This window comes from Lycium ferocissimum, chromosome 4 (genome assembly GCF_029784015.1).
Source record: "Lycium ferocissimum isolate CSIRO_LF1 chromosome 4, AGI_CSIRO_Lferr_CH_V1, whole genome shotgun sequence".
Classification (NCBI taxonomy): domain Eukaryota; kingdom Viridiplantae; phylum Streptophyta; class Magnoliopsida; order Solanales; family Solanaceae; genus Lycium; species Lycium ferocissimum.
Genome location: NC_081345.1, coordinates 2,766,756 through 2,787,070, shown reverse-complemented (window position 1 = coordinate 2,787,070; position 20,315 = coordinate 2,766,756). Strand labels below are relative to the sequence as shown.

General features: G+C 38.0%; 1 protein-coding gene across 1 annotated transcript; it reads left to right on the top strand.

Moving 5' to 3' along the window:
* Positions 1–6: 6 nt before the first annotated feature.
* LOC132051461 (uncharacterized) lies at positions 7–18,903 on the top strand (the record flags this gene model as incomplete). Its single annotated transcript, XM_059442533.1, has 9 exons — positions 7–384; positions 1,426–1,566; positions 8,013–8,393; positions 14,903–15,007; positions 15,872–16,012; positions 17,474–17,677; positions 17,877–17,951; positions 18,113–18,224; positions 18,431–18,903. Coding segments are annotated over 9 exons (1,581 nt in total), but the record flags the coding sequence as incomplete, so codon positions are not given.
* Positions 18,904–20,315: the final 1,412 nt, after the last annotated feature.

The following is a 20,315-nucleotide window of genomic DNA, read 5'->3' as shown; positions in this document are numbered from 1 at the left end:
TTACCCATCCCTAAGCTCATCTTCACCGACGGTACACAAACCCTAGCTCCCATTAAAGACAAGTTATTCTCCTCCCTTTCATCCACTAACCGTGTCAACACGGAAGCCATTTCCGGGTCCCTTCAGATCTCACCTGAACACGCTCGCCTTGTCCTTGAAACCATTGCCTGTGTTCTTCACTCAGACACTGACCCTCTTGTTACTGCTAAACCCTCAGAGATTGGGTCTGTTGGTGTTAATGTCTTTGATTTGCTTGTGTTTTTGTATATTCAGAGTTATAAGAGGTTGCTTCCTAAAGGACATAAGGATTCTGCTGCTGTTGCTGATGTTTGGCCCTCCACTTCTGCTTTCGATGGTTTCTTGTCTGCATTGTCGCCATTGCAGGTCACCACATTGTTTAAAACTCTGCCATTTTTTTTTGGATAAGTAATCAAAGATTTTATAAATGCTTGCACTAAGCCGGTGCGATAAAAACATAACTACAGATTGTGCTTATTAAAGGACGGATACATGCGCAATGCGCGTACCCAGAGACTAGTTAAACCAAATAATTGTAGTCCATGTGGGCCAAATATTACAATTATGTCCTTGGCATCAAGAGTTAGTTGTACGCCGTGGTGTATTTACGATTCACTTGCAGCCTTTAGCTTGAATAAAGCATATGATTTTTGGACATGCATAATAGAAATTTTTTTGATTATATATTTATACTAAATGGTACTAATTTACATGAATGGAGTAGTACAATGCGGTGGTACTATGCACACACTGACTTAAAATCGTAGTAGGCCTCTGGTTGTGCAAGTTTGTTTGTTTTGATTCTTGAAGGATGCATCACAGCGAAAGTTGTAACATGAGTATATGACTATATGAGATTCCTCTTGTTTTGCTTGCTAGCGTAAGTGGAAAGCTTAACAATTGCCAACATACATTTGTTAAATGTTCAAGTTTATTCCTGTGATCTTCAAATGTAACTGTAGTAGTTTATAAGGTGCATTTCAACGTCTGCTAGGGATGTTTCTTTTTTTTCCCTTGGAAGGGTCAGTGAAATTTGGTGCATTTATATCATATGCCACTACTTTCATTTTGGCTGTGTAATTCTAAATGTAGTGCTTCTTAGGCTTGAGATGTAGAGTGTTAGAAGAATGGTTAAATTTCTAATTTCTCCTAAGAGGAATGGTCTAAAGACTCTAAATGAACTTGTAAGGATAGAGATCTTTTCAACTTAATTATGTCCAATATTTTGGCTGTCGTTGAGTGGTTTATAGTTTATAAATTGTTCCTTCATATCTTGCTGCTTCTAACTGTGTGTAATAACTTTATTATGTTTTTCATATAAATAGCGTTTATTATGGGCTTGTACCATAAGCACATGTTTGGGCTGCCGTGAAGTAATAACAAGAAGCTTTGTTTCTTTAATTGCAGCTTGTACGTAGCAATAGTCGACGAAATATGCCATCACAGTCTGATGAAGAGGCTCATCAGTTATCCTATTTACAAAAGCACTTGGGGAACATTCTGTCTCTGTTGTCGGAGTCAGTGGAAGGAGACAGCGATGAATCACTGGTTTGTCAATTTCAAACTTCATGTTTGTCACACCCCTCTTGGTATTCAATTTACTCAGTGATTTCCTCTGATATCAACAAGGCAAGCTAAATGTAAAGAAATTTTCTAAGGGAGGTGATGCAGGATGACTTTGGACTCAACAAGGGTTTTAAGTTGTCTTGCAACCCACGGTGTAAATGTTTTTTTTGAGTAAAAGGTAACTTTGTATTCACACAAAAAACTCATCATATGGTGATGAGTTATAATCTTACATCCCTTGGTAGGCTGAAACTACCCTGAAACAACAAAAAAAAACTAGAGCTTACAGATGTCCTAGAAAATCAACTAAAGATTCTACTTCCCCCACCATATCCTGTTTACACCAAAAATAAAGTAAACTAAGGCACTTCATCTTGATCTTTTGAGTGCTGCTGCCGTTATCATGAAAACATCTTGCATTCCTTTCTTTCCATAGTGTCCACCAGATGCATGCTGGTATATTCTCCCACCAGTTCTCCTTAGATCTTCTTTTTCCAATTCCTTTCCAGCTGTTCAAAAGTTCAAAAGTGGTCTTTGGCATGACCCAACTCACTCCAAGTAAACATAAGAACATGCTCCACAGATTTATAGCTGTTTTGCAATGTAGGAACAGGTGACCATTGATCTCTGTTTCTTGTCCACACATAAAACACCTTGAGCAAATCTGAGTACCTCTTCTCTGTAACACTTCATGAGTTAGGCATGCTCTTCTGATCGCCAACCATGTACAGCAGGCAACCTTATGAGGAACTTTGACCTTCCAGATTAGTTCCCAAGGCCAGTCTACTAGCATTAACTGATTGCTATTCATGTTCCAATAACAAGATTTTACTGTGAAATCTCCCTTGTTATGCAGCTCCCAGACAGGTCTATCAGGGCCAATTGAGGTGTCCTGGAAGGTACCTAAAATCTGGAGCAAGTTTGTTACTCTGTCTATTTCCCAATCGTTCAAGGCTCTTCTAAAAATCAAGTTCCACCCTTGATTGCTCCACAATTGAAAGACAGTGGCATTTTTCTGAAGGCTTATGATGTATAAGTCTGGGAACATCTCTTTTAGACTAGTATCTCCTATCCATTTTTCATTCCAAAAATCTGTTTTTAGTCCATTCCTCACTTTTATGTGCATTTTACTATTTAGCAAGGGCCACAACCTTCTAATTGTCTTCCATACACTACACCCAAAGGTTCCATCAACTTCTAAAGTGGTCCATTGATTTAGAAGACCATAGTTCTGTGCAATGAATCTTTTCCAGAGGGCCCTATCTTCAAAGCAGAATCTCCATAGCCACTTAAGTAGTAGACAGTTATTTTGTATACTTAAGTTCTTTATCCCCAAACCTCCTTGAGTTTTACTAAGAGTCACATCATCCCAATTCACCAGATTATGGCCTTTCTTTTCTTTGTTACCATGCCAGAGGAAATTTCTTCTCAGTTGGTTAAACTTCTTTTCAATGCTTTTTGGGACTGGGAATAGGCTCATCATGTAAGAAGGAAGACCATCCATCACAGATTTTATCAGTGTCACTCTGCCCCCCAAAGATAGATATTGACTCTTCCATCTAGACAGCTTCCTTTCACATTTTTCCAGCACCTCACACCAAATTTCCAATTCTTTGTTTTTAGCACCCAAGGGCAGGCCCAGGTATTTTGTGGGCAGAGATCCCACTTGGCAGCCTAAGTTCTCAGCTATCTCCTGTAGGTTCCCAACTTGATTCACTGGAAAAAGATGGCTTTTGTGCCAGTTTACATGCAGCCCAGAAATACCTTCAAAAATGGTAAGAATAACCCTCAGATGCCTGACTTGTAATACCTCAGCTTCACAAAAGACCAGAGCATCATCTGCATACAGCAGATGAGTTACTTCCATGGCATGACCCCTATTTGTTAGAGCCCTGAAACCCTCCATCCAACCATTTGTCTTAGCTTTCTTGATCATGTGATTGAGCCCCTCCATGGCTAAAATGAAGAGGAAGGGGGGAGAGAGGATCTCCCTGTCTCAGTCCTCTTTGAGAATTAAAAAATCCTTCAGTATTTCCATTGATGATAAGTGAAAATTTAACATTGGATATGCAGAATTTAATCCAATTCAACCACTTGTTGCCAAATCCCATATCCTTGAGAATCTTCAAGAGATATCTCCAGTTTACATGGTCATAAGCCTTCTCTATATCCAGTTTACATAGAATTCCTGGAGTATTCTGCCTCACCCTAGAGTCCATCAGCTCATTTGCTAGCAAAGTTGCATCCAAAATTTGTCTTCCTTTCAAGAAAGCCATTTGGTGGACATCCACCAATTTATCCATCACTGTTTTCAGCCTCTCAGTAAGCAACTTGGAGATTATTTTGTACACCCCCCTAATCAGACTTATAGGTCTAAAATCTTTTAGTTCCTCTGCTCCATGCTTCTTGGGGATAAGAGCTATAAATGTAGCATTAAGGGATTTCTCAAAAAACTCATTCTGATGGAAGTTTTGGATAGTCAACATCAGTTCATCTTTTATTGTTGTCCAGCATGCTTTGAAGAAACTCATAGTGAAACCATCAGGCCCAGGTGCTTTGTCACCATCACAGTGGTCTACAATTTGCAAAACTTCTGCTTCTGTAAATGGCCTTTGGAGCCAGTTTTTCTCTTCAGTTGAAATCTTTGGGCAGTCTACAAGTTCAAAAGATGGCCTCCATTCTTCAGTTTCTGAATAAAGTTTCTTGTAGAACTCTATCATTTCCATTTTGATTTCTGCTGGTTCTGTTATTTCCTCCCCCCTTACCACCAATCTGTCTATGTTATTATATCTCCTGTGAGCAGTTGCCATTCTCTGAAAAAAATTTGTATTGTTATCCCCCTGCTTTAGCCATTGTATTCTGGACTTCTGCCTCCAACTGCTTTCTTCATTCTTAGCCAATTCTTCCAATTCAGTAAGAACTGTTGCCCGTATCATCATCTCATCTTCAGACAGCTCTCTTTGGTCCTGAGCCAAGTCAATCTCAGTTAGTTCATTGAGAAGACTGTTCTTCCTGTTTGTGAGTTCCCCAAAGGTTGTTTTGCTCCAGTCCTTGAGTTTCTGTTTGAGCATCTTTAACTTTGAACAAAAAATATAATCAGGGCACCCTTCTACCAGGAAATCATTCCACCAGTTCTGGATCAACTCATTAAATCCCTCCACCTTTAGCCACCAGTTTTCAAACTTGAAACTTGCTTTCTTCTGTTCCCAGTTCCCACATTCAAGGACAATGGGACTGTGATCAGATACAATTCTAGGCAGAATTCTCTGTCTGGTGTTCTTGAAGCTTTCCTCCCAGTCCATAGAATATAGGAATCTGTCTATTCTCGCTGCACTGCGGTGATTAATTCCCCTAAACCAAGTAAAGCTCCCACCATTTAAGTGGGGATCATGCAGTTCCAGTTCTTCTATCCAGCTGGAAAAATCATTCATCACATTTGTGATCCTGCTACAGCCTGTTCTTTCCACCATGAATCGGACAGTGTTGAAGTCTTCACAGGTTACCCAAGGCCCTTCACAAAACTCTCTGACAGCTGCAATTTCTTCCCAGCATTCCAGCTTTTCCATTCTTGTATATGGAGCATAAACCCCTGTTAGGTGCCAACTGAAGGCACTCTGGACTGATTCAAATTTATAGGAAATAGAGTATTGCCCAGATTCTATATGTTTCCCGCTCCAAACCCTGCTATCCCACATAATCAGGATCCCACCACTACTACCAATAGCTTCAATGAAACCACACTTCATCCACCTGCAAGGCCACACTTGTTTAGCAATAGCCTCCACTTCCTTGTTCACCTTTGTTTCTTGAAAACAATAAACATCTGCCTTCCATTTTTGCATAGCAGTCTTAACAAGATTTCTGTTGGATATCTTGTTAAGTCCCCTCACATTCCAAGTGATTATTTTGACATTCATCTGAAAGACAAGGCAAGTACTCTCCCTCTACTTCTAACTCCCTCTACCTCTTCATTCAGGCTGGATTGTAGGTTCTTCAGTTCATTTTTCCCTATTCCTCTGCTTTTTGGGGAGACAATTATTTTCTTTCTCCTTTCTTGATCTTTTTCACTTGCAGCCTTCCTTGCATTAAGTTTCATGAGCAAGGCTTGTGTTTTCTCGCTCAGCCCTTCTATGGTTACTCCATAGTTGCTGCTTATATCCAGAAATTCCCCTCTCACCCAATTTGTAGCTTTGATTTCATTACTTTCCTGATCATTTGGAACATGCATTGCTACAGGTACAACATCATGAATTTGTTGGAGTTGTAAGTTGAAATCCTCTGTTTGGCACTCACCTTTGTTTGAGGCATCTTCACTCTCTTGTAAGGGAGCAGGATCAATTCTCTAAATGTTTGAGAGAGAAACAATGCAAATACAAAAGAAACTTATCAAAAGATCAATATTTGCGGTTAAACAATACCAATAGAAACATTTGAATCAACTGGTGAAATGAGATGATTATTATTGGCTTAGTTGAGCCTCTAAATGACTATGTCATTTCTTTGCATATTCTCCGTCAAATTATCCAAGACTTGATCACTGTATGTCTCACTTATGTGCTCTAGCAAAAACTTAATCCTTTCAACCCGACCATTCTAGTCGCCCCTTTTTTGAAATTGTCTCGTGATCCAAAATTGATCCACATCCTCAACTGCATAGCCCCTACTATCATCATTAACAAAAGAAGATTCATCGTAAAAGGCTCGAGGAAGGTTAAGGTACATAAGGATATCCTTCCAAAGGGTGTGGTTGACCACCACTAATATTTCACGTATTCCACACATGGATGAGTTGGGGCACGCAACTCGCTCTTGGGAACATATAGACATGAATCACCATGGCTGCTGTCCTCCACAATTCGTAGATAAGAGGCTAAAAAGATGAATTGCCATCATCCAATCCAACCATTGATAATTCCAAGATGCCATGTTAACCAAGGAAACACAAAACTACACTAAACAAAAAAAAAGTGAACAAACTTGTAAAGGAAATATGTACAAGGCTCAAAAGGAATAGAAAAGAACGTTTGGACCAAAGCAAACCGGCTTACTTCCAAAAGCAACCTAATACGCCAATTATTCCCTGGCAATGACTCTAATTTTTTTTTATCATGCCCAACTATACCCTATAACTAGAATAAGTGGTCGACACAAATATGATACTCGAAGTGAGCCGGGGTCGAATCCCATGGGAAATGGTATGCTTGGTTGTATAGATAACTAGTGGAATTATCACCTCCTACTCTATGCCAAGCACTTGTAATCTTGGAATAGTAGATCTAACTGAAAATATGAAAATATGGACTAGGAAAGTAGGTGTAATTGATCAATGACGGTCACAAGAAATGTGAAACAAGGGATTCAGAGCCTAGGATTATTTTTCTTTTTGAGAATGGTAACATTCAGAGCCTAGGATTATAAACTATCCTCAAGTCCACCTTAATACATTGTTTCAACCCTCACTAATTATGCCTGCGTCAATTTTATTACTCTTGGACTTTAAATTACCCAGGAGTGTTTCCATATTACTAATGTGATTCTTGATTACCCATAATGCTTTTCAACAATTAACGAGTCTTTTTCTTTTTTTTTTTTTTAAAAAAAAAAGGACGGTGATACTCGGTCCAGCTTGTGCGCACCTCGACTATTCCACCGGCAACCTGCTACCTCCGATCAGTCGGGTAACACTACCCTCTCCCCATCAGTAGAAAAACTGCTTCTGACACTGATCAAAACACTTCCTCATTTTGGGCAAACACCTCAAATATACGAAAAAGTGATTTTGGCTTCCTAGAACTTGGCCAAACATGCTACAAATGATATGCCAAAGCTGGTACAAGACCTACTTATCAGAACCCTGAGAGAGTTTGGGAGAGGGAGAGCATGTGTGAATATCCCATCTCCAAACTAGTATTTGATGGAAATTATACTTCAAGTAACAAAAGGAAAGCAACTTAGTGGGGGGTGTTGGTGGAGTAGTGTCCTTCGAACATGTCGAAAAGTGTATATATATTGAATGGATTGTAACTGATGATAATGCACTTTTCCTCTGTCTGGAACTGAGTGCAAATGGGGTGATCTGTCAGGTTTTCGTTCCTCATTTTAATGCCTCGTGATAGAATCTAAGGGGGTGTGGATTGGGCCTTCTCTATTGAGCTTGGGTAGTCATGGTGCCCTTTTTTACCTGCTGGTTCTACTAGGACAATATTATAGGATCTAAGGAAACAAAAACCCTTTAGTTATTGCATTTTTTGTGAAGCTTGCTATGGCAAGCAGGAGCACACGTCCTTCGCTTGTGGAATCCGAGGCTTCAAAATGCTGAAGTTGTTGCCTCATTTATGCCTTTTTGCAGCCATTTCTTTTACCCGTGTGTCATAGAGTATTGTCCTAAAGATATACTGTTAAAGCTGACCAATTAATTAATTCCTTAGGTTCTGTCTGCGGAGAAATTTGACCATCTTGGCTTTCTATTCTATTTTGGTGAAAAGGGATCTGAGAGAATCCCGTTGAGTCAGAATGCCCCATTTTTTGCCAATTCAGATCCAAACATGCCAGCTGTTCCTGTTCCTGCAGCTCAAGTACATGATTGGCTACTACAAAATATAGCGTCTGCGTTGGAACGCCTAACTGAGAGGGCTTCTGCAAAGGAAAATGGACCAACCAGTGCCACCGATCAGGATGTGCCAATGGCTGATGTCTCTGCAAGTTCAGTAAAGAGTTCATTGAGTCCTAGAGGCCCAAATTTCATTGAGGGAATCTCTAAAACATCATATGTACGGAAGCCAAATGATCTTAAAGGCTCTTCTGTGAAGGTAAGTATTAACTAAACTTTCCTTGTTCTTGTTCAAAGTTAAAAGTTGCATGATTCAGTAATCTACTAGACAATATTTTGTTGTAACTTGAGTATCTTTCCTTAGCCTTTATCTAGAAGATCTTTGATATATGATCTAATGCCTTTCATTTTAAAAATAAATCACCCTGGTGTTCCAATTTGCACGAGTAAATAATAGGCTTAATACTTTGAAGTTAGCTGTGTCGTGTAAGTAGACATGGCAAAAATTTTAATTTATCAACAAAGAGAATTCCTCTCACTGCATCGTATAGTGAGATCCATGGCGTGCTCAATTCACTGAGGTGGATTTGTTTTGGCAACTTATTTTGGTGCCTCTTTGTTAGTATGTTTCTTCCTTTTGGGTTTTCTTTTTCATGCCTAACTGATCAATGATAATTTCAACATATACCTGTTCTGGCTGTTTGATGCAATTTTCTTGACAACTTTAAAGCATTCACGCATGTGTCCTAGGTGTGTCTGTTATATGTCTGTTGTCAGTTTGGTGACCCGTTAAGGCTAGGAGAAGGTGCACCAGACTGCTATAATAAAAAAGAGAAGCTCACCAGAGTATGTGGAAAATGATTGGAAGAAATTGGATAAGTTGTTCGAATAGGGTTCTTACAAGTGTTATAAGTGAAGTCAATGACTTCAGTTGCAAGAAGTGACAAGGCGGTGTGCAAGGAGTACAAGATGATAACAGGAGAAGTACTAAGTACCTAATATAGATTGGTGATCTCGGATGTGAAGCAAAAGAGTGGATTAAAAAGGTAGAGAAGTTGCATAAAATTGAGAATTTCTTACTAGCACTAAAAGGCACAAACCAATATAAGGACAAGCTATGAAAGGAGGCAGCATGAGACTAGAAATTACCTCACATAGCAATGGTAGGACATAGAGAGTTACTTGGAAAGTAGCAATTGGAAGTCTAAATGTGTCTAAAGGCTAGACTCTCGACCTCTAGAATCATGGTGTTCCAATGAAGTTTTGAAATAGTCATTAAAGAAAAAGAGAGTTGTACAGGAAGTTACCAATGACAAAAGATAGATAAATTTTTGAAGAGTATACGAGAACTAAGAGATAGCAAAGTGTGAGGTAAAGCCTTAGACGAGTTGCACGAAAGTTAGGATGCAGAAAGGGGAGACTTTGAACCAGGTTTCCTTATAAGAAAAAAAGACTTTGAACCAGGTTAAGTATGCTAAATATGATTGTTGATAGATTAAAGAGATAAATATGCTATTACGATCAATCGATCAACACAAATTACAATGATAACTTTATATATTTTCATACACTCATGACAGTAAAAAAACAATAGGGTCACTTGTTAAATTAGGTCTAATTAAGGACATGATAACTTAAAAATGGTTAAAAGAACCTGTGATCCATATGATCTTCCTATAGAATTTTTGAAGTGCTTGGAGAGGTTGGAGTAGTATGGTTAAGGTTAACCAAGCTATTCCTGCTATATTAAGAACTACAAAGTAGCCAAATGAGTAGTATCCTTCATTCTAATATATAAGATTAAATGAGATATTCAAAGTTATTAACTCTATTGTGGTATCAAACTTATGGGTCGTGATAAATGGCGGTAAAGAGTGAGAAAGCATAGATTTGGAAATATTATGAGGTGAAAGAGGATCAGTTAGATTTATGCTTAGTAGATCTATAATTGAGGTTATATTTTTTTTGAAACTGGTAATTTTGTATTCCTCAGCATTAAGGGTATGCTGGCCACCTCCAAAAATTTACATTTTACTGAAGGAGAAATACTTACAGTAATCCTAAAAGTCCACTAACTGAACTTCCTCTTCTGCATATTGTTCTTTGCACCAAAAGCTTAATGAAGTAAAGACCTTCCATTGGATCTTCTGCAATGAACTTTCTCTGCCTTTAAAAATTCTGTCGTTTCTTTCCTTCCAAATGTTCCACCAGATGCAGGCAGGAACTGTTTTCCACCAAATCTTCTAGCTCTTGCTCCCTCCCCTTCTTATCCAACAGCTTATAAGGTCTGCAGTGTGTTCAGGCATAGTCCACTTCACCTTAGCCAAATTAATAGACAATGCCCAGACTTGTGCCGTGACTTTACAATGAAGGAAAAGGTATTGTTTGTCTCTAAGGCCTCCTTGCATAATGTGCATCTTGAAGCAATGTTTATTCCTCTTTTCTGCAGTGCTTCATGAGTCAAGCAGAGCTCTCCAAGCTACCAGCCAGGTGAAACACTTCACCTTAGTTGGTGCCCACCTCTTCCAAATGGATTTCCAAGGTCCTGGTGTCCTCCCTGAAATTTCAGTCAAACCCTTGTTGTACAATCTGTTCTGAGAGAACAGTCCATCTTGATTATGCTTCCATGTCAATTTATCTGGCTCAAAATTAGTTCCTTGAAATCCACCAATTACTGTCAATAGTTCTGCTACCACATGCTATTTCCCAATCATTTAGAAGTCTTCTGAAAAACCAAATTCCAGCCTTGGGAGACCACATCCCTCTATTGTACTATCTGGTTTGTGCTTATAGAAAATAAGCTAGGAAACAGTAGTTGTAATGTCCCTGTCCACTCCAATTTTCCTTCAGAAAGAATCTTGTCACCCCTACCCACCTTGTAGTTAACATTTGCCTTCAGAGCCAGCCAGAAAGCTCTAATGGTCCTCATACCCACACACCATGGTATTTGTCACCTCGTTTGTACCATTTCCCATTTTGGCTATACTTATGTTGAATTACCTCTTTCCATAGTGCCTGATCTTCCTGATTATATCTCCATAACCACTTCATGAGTAAGCTTTTATTCTGTAATTTTAGGTTCTTCACCCCCAATCCTCCATGCATTCTGCTTTGTTGAACTACTTCCCAATTTACCAAGTGGAACTTTTTTCCCTCATTGTTTCCTCGCCATAGAAAGTTTCTCCTTAGAGTGTCCAAAGCCTTAACCACCTTGCTTGGTATAGGAAATAAGGACATCACATATGTTGGCAAAGATCAAGACTGAGTTGATTAAGATGAGTCTTCCTCCCAAGGATAGGTATTGAGATTTCCATAGAGCTAGTTTCTTTTCAGTCTTCTCTATGATGCCATCCCAGATTTTCACTGCTTTATGCATTGATCCCAAAGGCATTCAAGATAAACAGTAGGCAAATTCTCAATCTTGCAATTCAAAATGCTTGCAAGCACTTGGATCTGCTGCACCTCCTTGACTGGGAATATACTGCTCTTCCTCAGTTGACTTTCAGCCCAGAACATGCCTCAAAAACCACTAGTATCACCCTCAAATGGCAGATCTGTTCCTGATTTGCCTCACCAAAAAACTACTGTATCATCAGCATACAGTAGATGGGGAAGATTTCCATAGCCTCATTAGCCCTATTTCTCCCATTAAATCCTCTGATCCAACTATTTTGAGAAGCAATTCTCATCATGCTGTCCAAGCCTTCCATAGCTATAATGAAAAGGAAAGGGGATAAAGGGTCCCCCTGCCTGAGCCCCCTTTCTGCAGGAAAAAAACCCACAGGTTCTCCATTTACTAGAATTGAGGTTATATTTTTGCTAAAAGGATTAATGGAAGTTTATAGGGAGGGATCTTTATTGGGTAGTAATTGACCTAGATAAAGCATATGATAGAAAACTAAGAAAAGTCTTTTGTCAGTGCTTGAGAAGAAAGGAACTCATATCAATTAAATAAATTTCAGGATATTATGATGGAGCGGTGATAATCTGAAAATGGCGAAAGGAGATAAAGAACCAGGGATCTGCCTTACGCCCCCAACTTGTTTACCCTTGTGAATGACTGCACTGGCTTACAATAGCTTTGAATTAGCTAACCACAAGTATATATGATTATGTTATTTTAAATGATATTCTGCTTATTAAATAGAAAAACAAGGTAATCAACCAAGAAATGGTACTATGCAGAAGCATTATGAAGAATTAGGGTTTTAAGATATATATATCAATAAGACATAATATATGCACTATAATATTAGCCCCCATATGAAGGTGAAGTGATATTAGATACGATTAGACAAGTCACATATTTATGCTAGTCTCCTAGGAAAATGGCATGACAGATAAATATATTTTATATCATATCATAATAAGATGGTTGAAATAGAGGAGTGTGACAGAAGTAATATGTGATTGGAAGATACCTAACAAAGTGAAATGTAAATTGTGTAGAACAATTATGAGACCAACAATATACTATGGACCCAGTGTATGCACTTGATAAATGTAGCAGAGATGCAAATGTAAACATGCATGTGCAGTGCAAACTTAAAAATGATCACATTTGACTAGGGGGGTGGACCTTGGTCTGTTCGGCTAGTTCAGTTTTCGGTTTTTGTCTAGGTGACCAAAAACCACCGAACTGAAGTTAATTCAGTCTTTAGAAGTTCGGTTTGATTAGTTTTCGTTTCGTTCGGTTTTGGGCCTGTCATATTGGTTTTTTTTTCTACCGAAAAATAGGCCTTTGACTTAATCTTTTCAAAAGTTAGCTTGTTTAATTGCTTTTTTTTTCTGTTCATATTTGTCTTATCCATAGTCAGTTGGGTACTCATTGAATTTGCAGCCAACTCATCAACTTTTTATGGATAAAAAACACAATTTCTTGTAGAGTATGGCAAGCCGCTTCAGTAGAACAAAGCTAGTGCTTAAGAATGTTGTCCATCTCTGTCTAAACACAAAGAAACCCGACTCGTAGTATCAATTCAAGATACAAAGTCTTAAACACAAGGCAACTTTCTAGGTATATAGAGTTGTGTCCTCATGAACAACAGTTCTGTCCTTTTGTAATAAAGTTCAAGGGCCTATACTTTATGTGCATGCATTATCCATCAATGTAGAAAAGGTAACGAGCATCCTTATTACAAGAGTCTCAATTTAAAAACCAGAATTGCATTATTCGTAATTACAGAAAACCAGAATTCCTCTTCCAAAAAAAAATTCAGTCCGACCGAGTAAACCGGAAAACTAAATTTTTGGTTCAGTTGATTTTTTCAGTTTTATGCCCACAGCCCACCCATTTGACAGAACACAAATAGGAGACATAGTGGGTGATGCCAGGAAGCATAAAGGAAATACTAGACAGTTGGGGCAGAGATGGAATTTTGACCAACCAGAAGGAGAGATGGAGGATTGTCCCAGCATGTATTTGGTGGACTGTTTGGAAAGAGAGAAAACAAAGGTGTTTTGAGGATAAGCATTGCAATATCCAGACTGCTTAGTCCTTTATTATTTTGGTGTAAACAGCAACGGTTAGTAGAAGCTGAAGGTATTTTTGATGTTTTAGACAATATGCAAAAGGAACGTAGATAGGAAATTTATCTATACTTGTAATAGTGTCGTATTTTGGGAGACTATACAGTTGGTATAGTATACCTGTTAATATATAGAATGTTACCATAAAAATAGGTTGCCTAAGATAGTTAGACCAAGGCTTGTGGACCTCCACACGCATCAGTTCCACAGATGTGTGACACAGTAATGATTAAGGTGTTAAAAGGGGCGTGACATTCCTAAAATTACAGGGAGGACCTATAATCCCCCGGTTTCATGGTGACTTAGTCAAGAACATAATACGGTGGAAACAATCCATATAGGCAACGCCAACTAGTTGATTACTAAGTTTTAGCTGTTGTTTCATTTTTATTAGGCCTAGTATTTGCCAGGGATATTTTTTCAGTTTCCAGTAGACACTTGATCTCAGTGTATATTTCTGATTCCCTCCCATCTATCCAAGCCTTGGTGGACAAAGTTACTCGATACCTGTGTTGGTGGCAGATAGCAAGTACTCCGTGGAATTAGTCGAGATGTGCGCTAGCTGGTTCAGACACTGTGGTTATTTAAAAAAAGAAAAGAAGATAATCCCTACGCCTTAGAAATGTTTTACAAAGCTTGTTTTAGAATGAAATGGATCCGATAGGACAAAACAGATAGCCAGCCGTAATTAGATTGGAATTGAGACGTCTTTGATTGATCAATTAAAACCCAGTCTTCAAAGAAGGTCCTAGGTGGTAGGTTTGCTTTTGTAACTACTACTTGTAACTTGTAAGCGTCAGTGAAGTACAACTTTGGTGTAGTTCTTGTTTATAATAGAACGTTAACTGTTTCAAAAAAAAGACGCCAGTCTCTTAAGAAAAGAAAACGCGTCTTTTGAATGGAATTGGTTGATCAGCTCTTCTTCAGTTGCACACTTAGTCATTAATGTCTTTGGTAAATCCCAACTTAGTCTCAGACATTTGTGTGCTAATTTTGTGGATTAAAACATGAAATGACTTTACACTGGTAAATTCCCCAGCTGTCTTTATGCCTTGCTTAAATGAAGGTTATTTGTTATTTGACTAATACTTCTGTCTCTGTAACCCAACAAATGCTGTAGCAGTGTATCAATTTCTCTTGTATGCTTTGTGCAGACATCTAAATTAGCGAAGGAGGGTTTCTAACATTAACATTAGTATTGAAACTTTCTCCTTTTCATTTTCCTTTTTGTCTATTCAGGTTGTCAATTGCCATGAATCAGTCCTTTACATTTTAGCACCTCTGAAATATGCTACAGTATATGGATGCTCTGATGCAACCATTGTCCTGGGAGCTGTTGGCAAGGTAGGCATTGTGTGAGTTTAGGAAGACTTGTCGGTTCCTTCTTAAGTTGGTATTCAGATTGTTAAAATTTGCTTAAAGTAACTCTAATCCTGCATGATAAACAACTCCTTGTAAATGTCCCACATATGATGTGTGTAATTTGTCTATTCCTCGCAGTTATTTCATTTAACTTTATTCTGTAAAAGTAGTTCTGTATCTTTTTCTGTAGCAGATTCCAATGCGTGATGCTGTTGAAGGCATTTATTTAAGAAAAGCTATCTTTATGAAGTATCTACAGTTCTACACATTATTTATCTTATGTTCTTGGTGATAAAGATTTAAAACACTTACTAATATTTGGTTAACCTTGTCATGTACTTGAGATTGATTACTTGGGAGTTGGGAGATTGACAAACCATTTCTTTTTGAAGGAGATGTGATGACAGGTAGCATTGAGCTTACCTTATTGGATTGGTTTTCCTTAAGTTTTGATCCAATTTGAGCTGTGCCTGCTTCAGCAAGCAATTATAAAATGTGAAAGGAAATTGTGGATTTTAAACTTTGTGACCACTCTGTTCATGTTATTTTTGGATTTCCATTCTTATTGTCGTCTGACTTTCATGCTAGACACGAAAAGTTGGCCAGACATGGATGAAATATAGATGAAAATAAAAATAAACATATTAGCCTAAAATTTGAAGTCTCAATATTCACAGTGAACAGTTAAGGTGTTTAATTTTTGCGTCAAGGTATAGTAGATACCACATTACCCATAGTTTCCTCTAGTTTTATGTGTTAACAGATTTGTTACTGCACTTCGTTCACCATTATGTGTCCAATTCTCTGTATGTGACAAAAGATTTCCCTTTATAATGTCTTCTACAGGCGGTAAGAGTTGAGCACTGTGAACGCGTGCATGTAATAGCAGCGGCCAAACGTATCTGTATCGCCAACTGTCGTGAATGTGTTTTTTTCCTGGGAGTGAATCAAACACCACTTGTTGTTGGTGATAACCATAAATTGCAGGTGAATCAGCACCTTCTACCTTCTGGTGAATAAATTCCAGCTTATTCTATGGATCTCCGAAATCTCTAATTTTATTCTTTCATGCTTGGATTCCAATGCTCACTCATTGAATTTCAGTGCAAACTCAGGCTGTATTCCAAGAGTCCAAGAAGTAATATTTTTCCTCAGCTTTTTGCATTTGCTTTTGCTATCATGAATCTTACACTAGCATTTGTTCTTATGTTTTGTACGACGAATGGAAAGCAACTAAATGCCGGCAGTTATGGGTATCGGGTCAGCTTTTCACATTTGGATACGTCCAAGGAAAAATATTGTATCCAATGGACACCAGGCAGATGCCTTTTGAACCATTCAGCACTTGGTTTAGGTAGTCTGAGGTCGCAAGTATAAGCACCTGATCATACTTATTATAAATAAAAAGTATAAGCAGAAAGAAACATGTTGAAAGCACAATGGGGTATATGTTGTGTATCCAACGTAGTTTTCCTCTCAAATCTCTTACTGCACACTCGAGGAGGATTTAAGTGTGTTCTAAGTATATGCCACTGTCACTTTAACGCTATTGAGAGGTTTGAAATACTATTTGGTCTGTGGTAATTTTCTAGAAATGGTGGAGCACTGGAGATAAAAAAAAAAAAATGGAAGTTCTGGATTTCAAAAAAATGGAAATTCTGGATTTCATAATATTTGATGGAGGGAAATGTGTGTTAAGTGGAATAGACTGTCAATGCATCTAGAAGTCTGGAATACTAAACTTTGGCATGAGGTATGTAGCCAGGGATGATCATTTTAAACTCTTGCGATGTTTGGGGTATTCTACTTTTATATTACCAGGTTCACTGGCATCTGTTTAAACCCTGAACAAGTTGCTAAAGATAGAGAAGTCTAAACAGTGATATTTGCCAAAGACAGAGAGGGATAGCCTAGTGGAAGTGGGTTTCCAACTCCAACCATGAGATTTAGAGTTTGGGTCACCAAGGGAGTAAATTGGGAAAATACCACCGTTTGGCTTCTGGCTAGTGGGGCTTTGGGTTAGGGGTGGTAGGGTTTACCATAACCAAAAAAAGGCAGTGATTTTGCGCACTGGAATATTCTGACATTATATATTGTAATCATCTTCTAAGCCGGCTATGAAATATGTGGTGTATCTTAGCAGGTTGAATCTCTCTGCAGTAGCTATTATTGGATACATATTGCTATTAAGAATACTACTATGTTAACTATGAACGAAATATTTTCCTAAGCTGACTGGGGCTCAGTTAATGCAGCTCTTCTAGTTTTATAATCAGATGTAAGAGTTGACAGTGGAGTGTTCTCTTTTTTTTTCCTTTTCATGATATGCATTATTAGTTGCCAGACTTCCATTCTCTTGATTGTGACAGTGTGCTCCTAGCTGTAGAGTTAAAGTTCCGCAGAATCTTAGATTCTGGAGTACCCTTCATGTTTCATGGGTTTTATCAGGTTGCTCCATACAATACTTTTTACCCACAACTGGAGGAGCACCTGAATGGAGTTGGTATCGACCCAGCCATCAACAAATGGGATGAACCCGTGGCTCTTGGCGTTGTTGATCCCCATGATTCACTCTCACATCCTGCAGGTGTCTCTGATGTTCAGACTGAGTCTGCCAGCCGTGTAGACCCTGATCAGTTCACTAACTTTCTGGTATGTTTAGACAAACTAGAGACGAGTTCTGAAGTTCATAGTGCTTCCATTTGCATTTTTGTTTCTCCCTTGTTAGTTTGCCGAAACTGACCTCCCTATTCCCTCGGGAAAAAAAGTTTGCTGAAATCTGTTGCTCTGATGATTATTTCCTTATTAAATTGGGGTTACATGCTAATATGGACACATCTCCATGTCACAGATCCCGAACTGGTCTGAAGGTGAGCAATCTGGGTCAACAAAAGACAATCCATTCCCTTTACCTGATGCTTACATGGTACGTTGAAAAACTAATTTCTGCTTTTCGATTAAAATATATTATAATGTGTGCTTACTATGGTATCATAGTTATATATTCAGTACAGTCCGTTCCATGTTCTAATGGTTCAGTTGAATAGTCGAACTTTTGCCAATCACCGTTCGTATTTGTCCTTTCAGCACAAGAACTTGGAGGATCTTAAGCAGATTTTGCAGGAAGCTGAGCTTGAAGAGAGCCGGAAAAAGGAATTAACAACAGCTCTTCATGCGTGCTTTAAAGACTGGTTATATGGTAATTTTTTTTTACCCCTCCCCGGGAGCTATCTCCCTTTTGATACCGTGGTGACTCGAACCACAACCTTAGGGTTGGAGGTGGAGGGTGCTTACCACTTGAGCAACCCCCTCTTGTCGGTTATATGGTAATTGTAATGTTTTAATCATGTGTGTAACGGAAACTAGTTTGCACCTTCTCTCACCTGTTCTCCCATAATTTGACAGCTACAGGAAATATTCGACAATTGTACTTTCTTCATAATGAGTAGAGTTCTACACAGATCGTAAAGCAGTATTGCAAGGAGTAGCAGAAACACTTGACTTTCCCTGCAGATTTCAGTTTCAGCCATGCAAGTTCCTCTTTTGCCATTTCTTTTGGAGGCAGCTGAGAGTTCTATTGCCTGTGCAGCTATGAACAAGTTCACACTGTTGTACCTGTTGTGCAGATTTTAGTTAGAATGGCTTCTGTATTGTATTTCTTTCAAGCAAAATGCATTCTCATGTACTAATATGGTAGCTTGTATTTAGGTTCTCCATTTTTCCCCACGTACTAGGTTCTGAAATTTAGCATTCTATTTTAGCATTTGTTTGCTATGGCTGTTGGGTTCCTGTATACAAATAAGAGATGCTGAAGAGAAGCCAGTATTTTGTAGAACTGGTTGCATTGGCCCTTAAAGAACCTGCATTTGTTTCCCAGAGAGGCTTGGTCTTAGTTATACAGTTTACATACTTGACTGTTAGGTTGCTATAGCATTTAAAATTGGTGTTCTCCATCTCTTATGTTAATGCTATCCATGGATGAGATGCTCAGGTCAATTCATTTACAAGGTGGAGACTGAATTCTATGATTTTAACATTATCCGTTTGTGAAGCAGATATCTAAAATTCATAGCTTGGTACATTTATTACCAAGTGTGTCATCAATCAACCATTCTTTGATCACAATTTCATTATCGTAAGCCTTGAGGATTCACTTCATTCGGACTAAGGCACTGTTTGTTTTTAAGATTAAGACGTACGAATGCAATACGAATACGCGTACGAATAATACGATGTTATCTATAGATCGAACAACTTGAATGATTAAAATTTTGTTTTAATATCTGAATGTGGAAAATTTATCTTTTTAAACATACTAAATATAAAATTCAAATAAAATTAGGAATTAAGCATTATATCAATAAAATATTATAAATTCAATTCAGTAAAATAAAATAGGAAAAATAATATTTCAAAGATATAAATGAATATTTTATATTTGAGAAATAACTTGAACTATTTGCATATGCATTCATCCTTCTGAGAAAGAAAATTGAAACTGCATATGCATTCATCCTTCTGAACAGTGGCGGATCTACATTCAGGTATATGGGTGCTTGAGCACCCATTAGATTATGGAGCCAACACTATTACTTATATAGGAAACCTGGTAATTAGTAGAAATATCTTAATTGAGCACCCAATTTTAGGAGCAATTCCAAATTAGAAATAGTTGAGCACCCATAAGTTAAAAGATTAGGATCCGTCTAACATTTCTTGAAACACCTTTTCGATAATTGTAAACATACAAATTAAGCATTTAAAGCTTACAGAAACACCAAGCCTTAAATGGACGAAATAATATATTTTATATCATTCATATAGGATTTATATGTAATCTCAATGTAATACGTGCCTCGGTTTTTCTCAGTCCTATTTACTGTAGGTTTACCCAATTCATAGTATAAATAAATTGAACCTTTTTTTACAGAAATATTAACGTTCTTCTACCGCTTAATAGGTCATCAAGTGGGTAAAAATATTAGATATGTAGGATTTTAAATGCTTTCAGAATTACTATAACAAAACATATTTACGTCTTTTCACTAAACTAACAGTGAATCAATTAAGATTTCTGGCAACAAAAAATTCTTGGTAAAGAAGCAATAAGCCGAAGAAGATTGCGAATTTCACAAAATAATAAGCAAATTACTTGTAAAGAGTCCAAAACGTTATAGTTCAAGAGGCAAACAAATTTGGTTGCCAATTGATAGTTGGAGAGGGAGAGGGAAGCGTGAAATTTATTAGCACAGAAGTAGAAACGCGAGTGAAAGTTTGGCTGAGAGAAAGC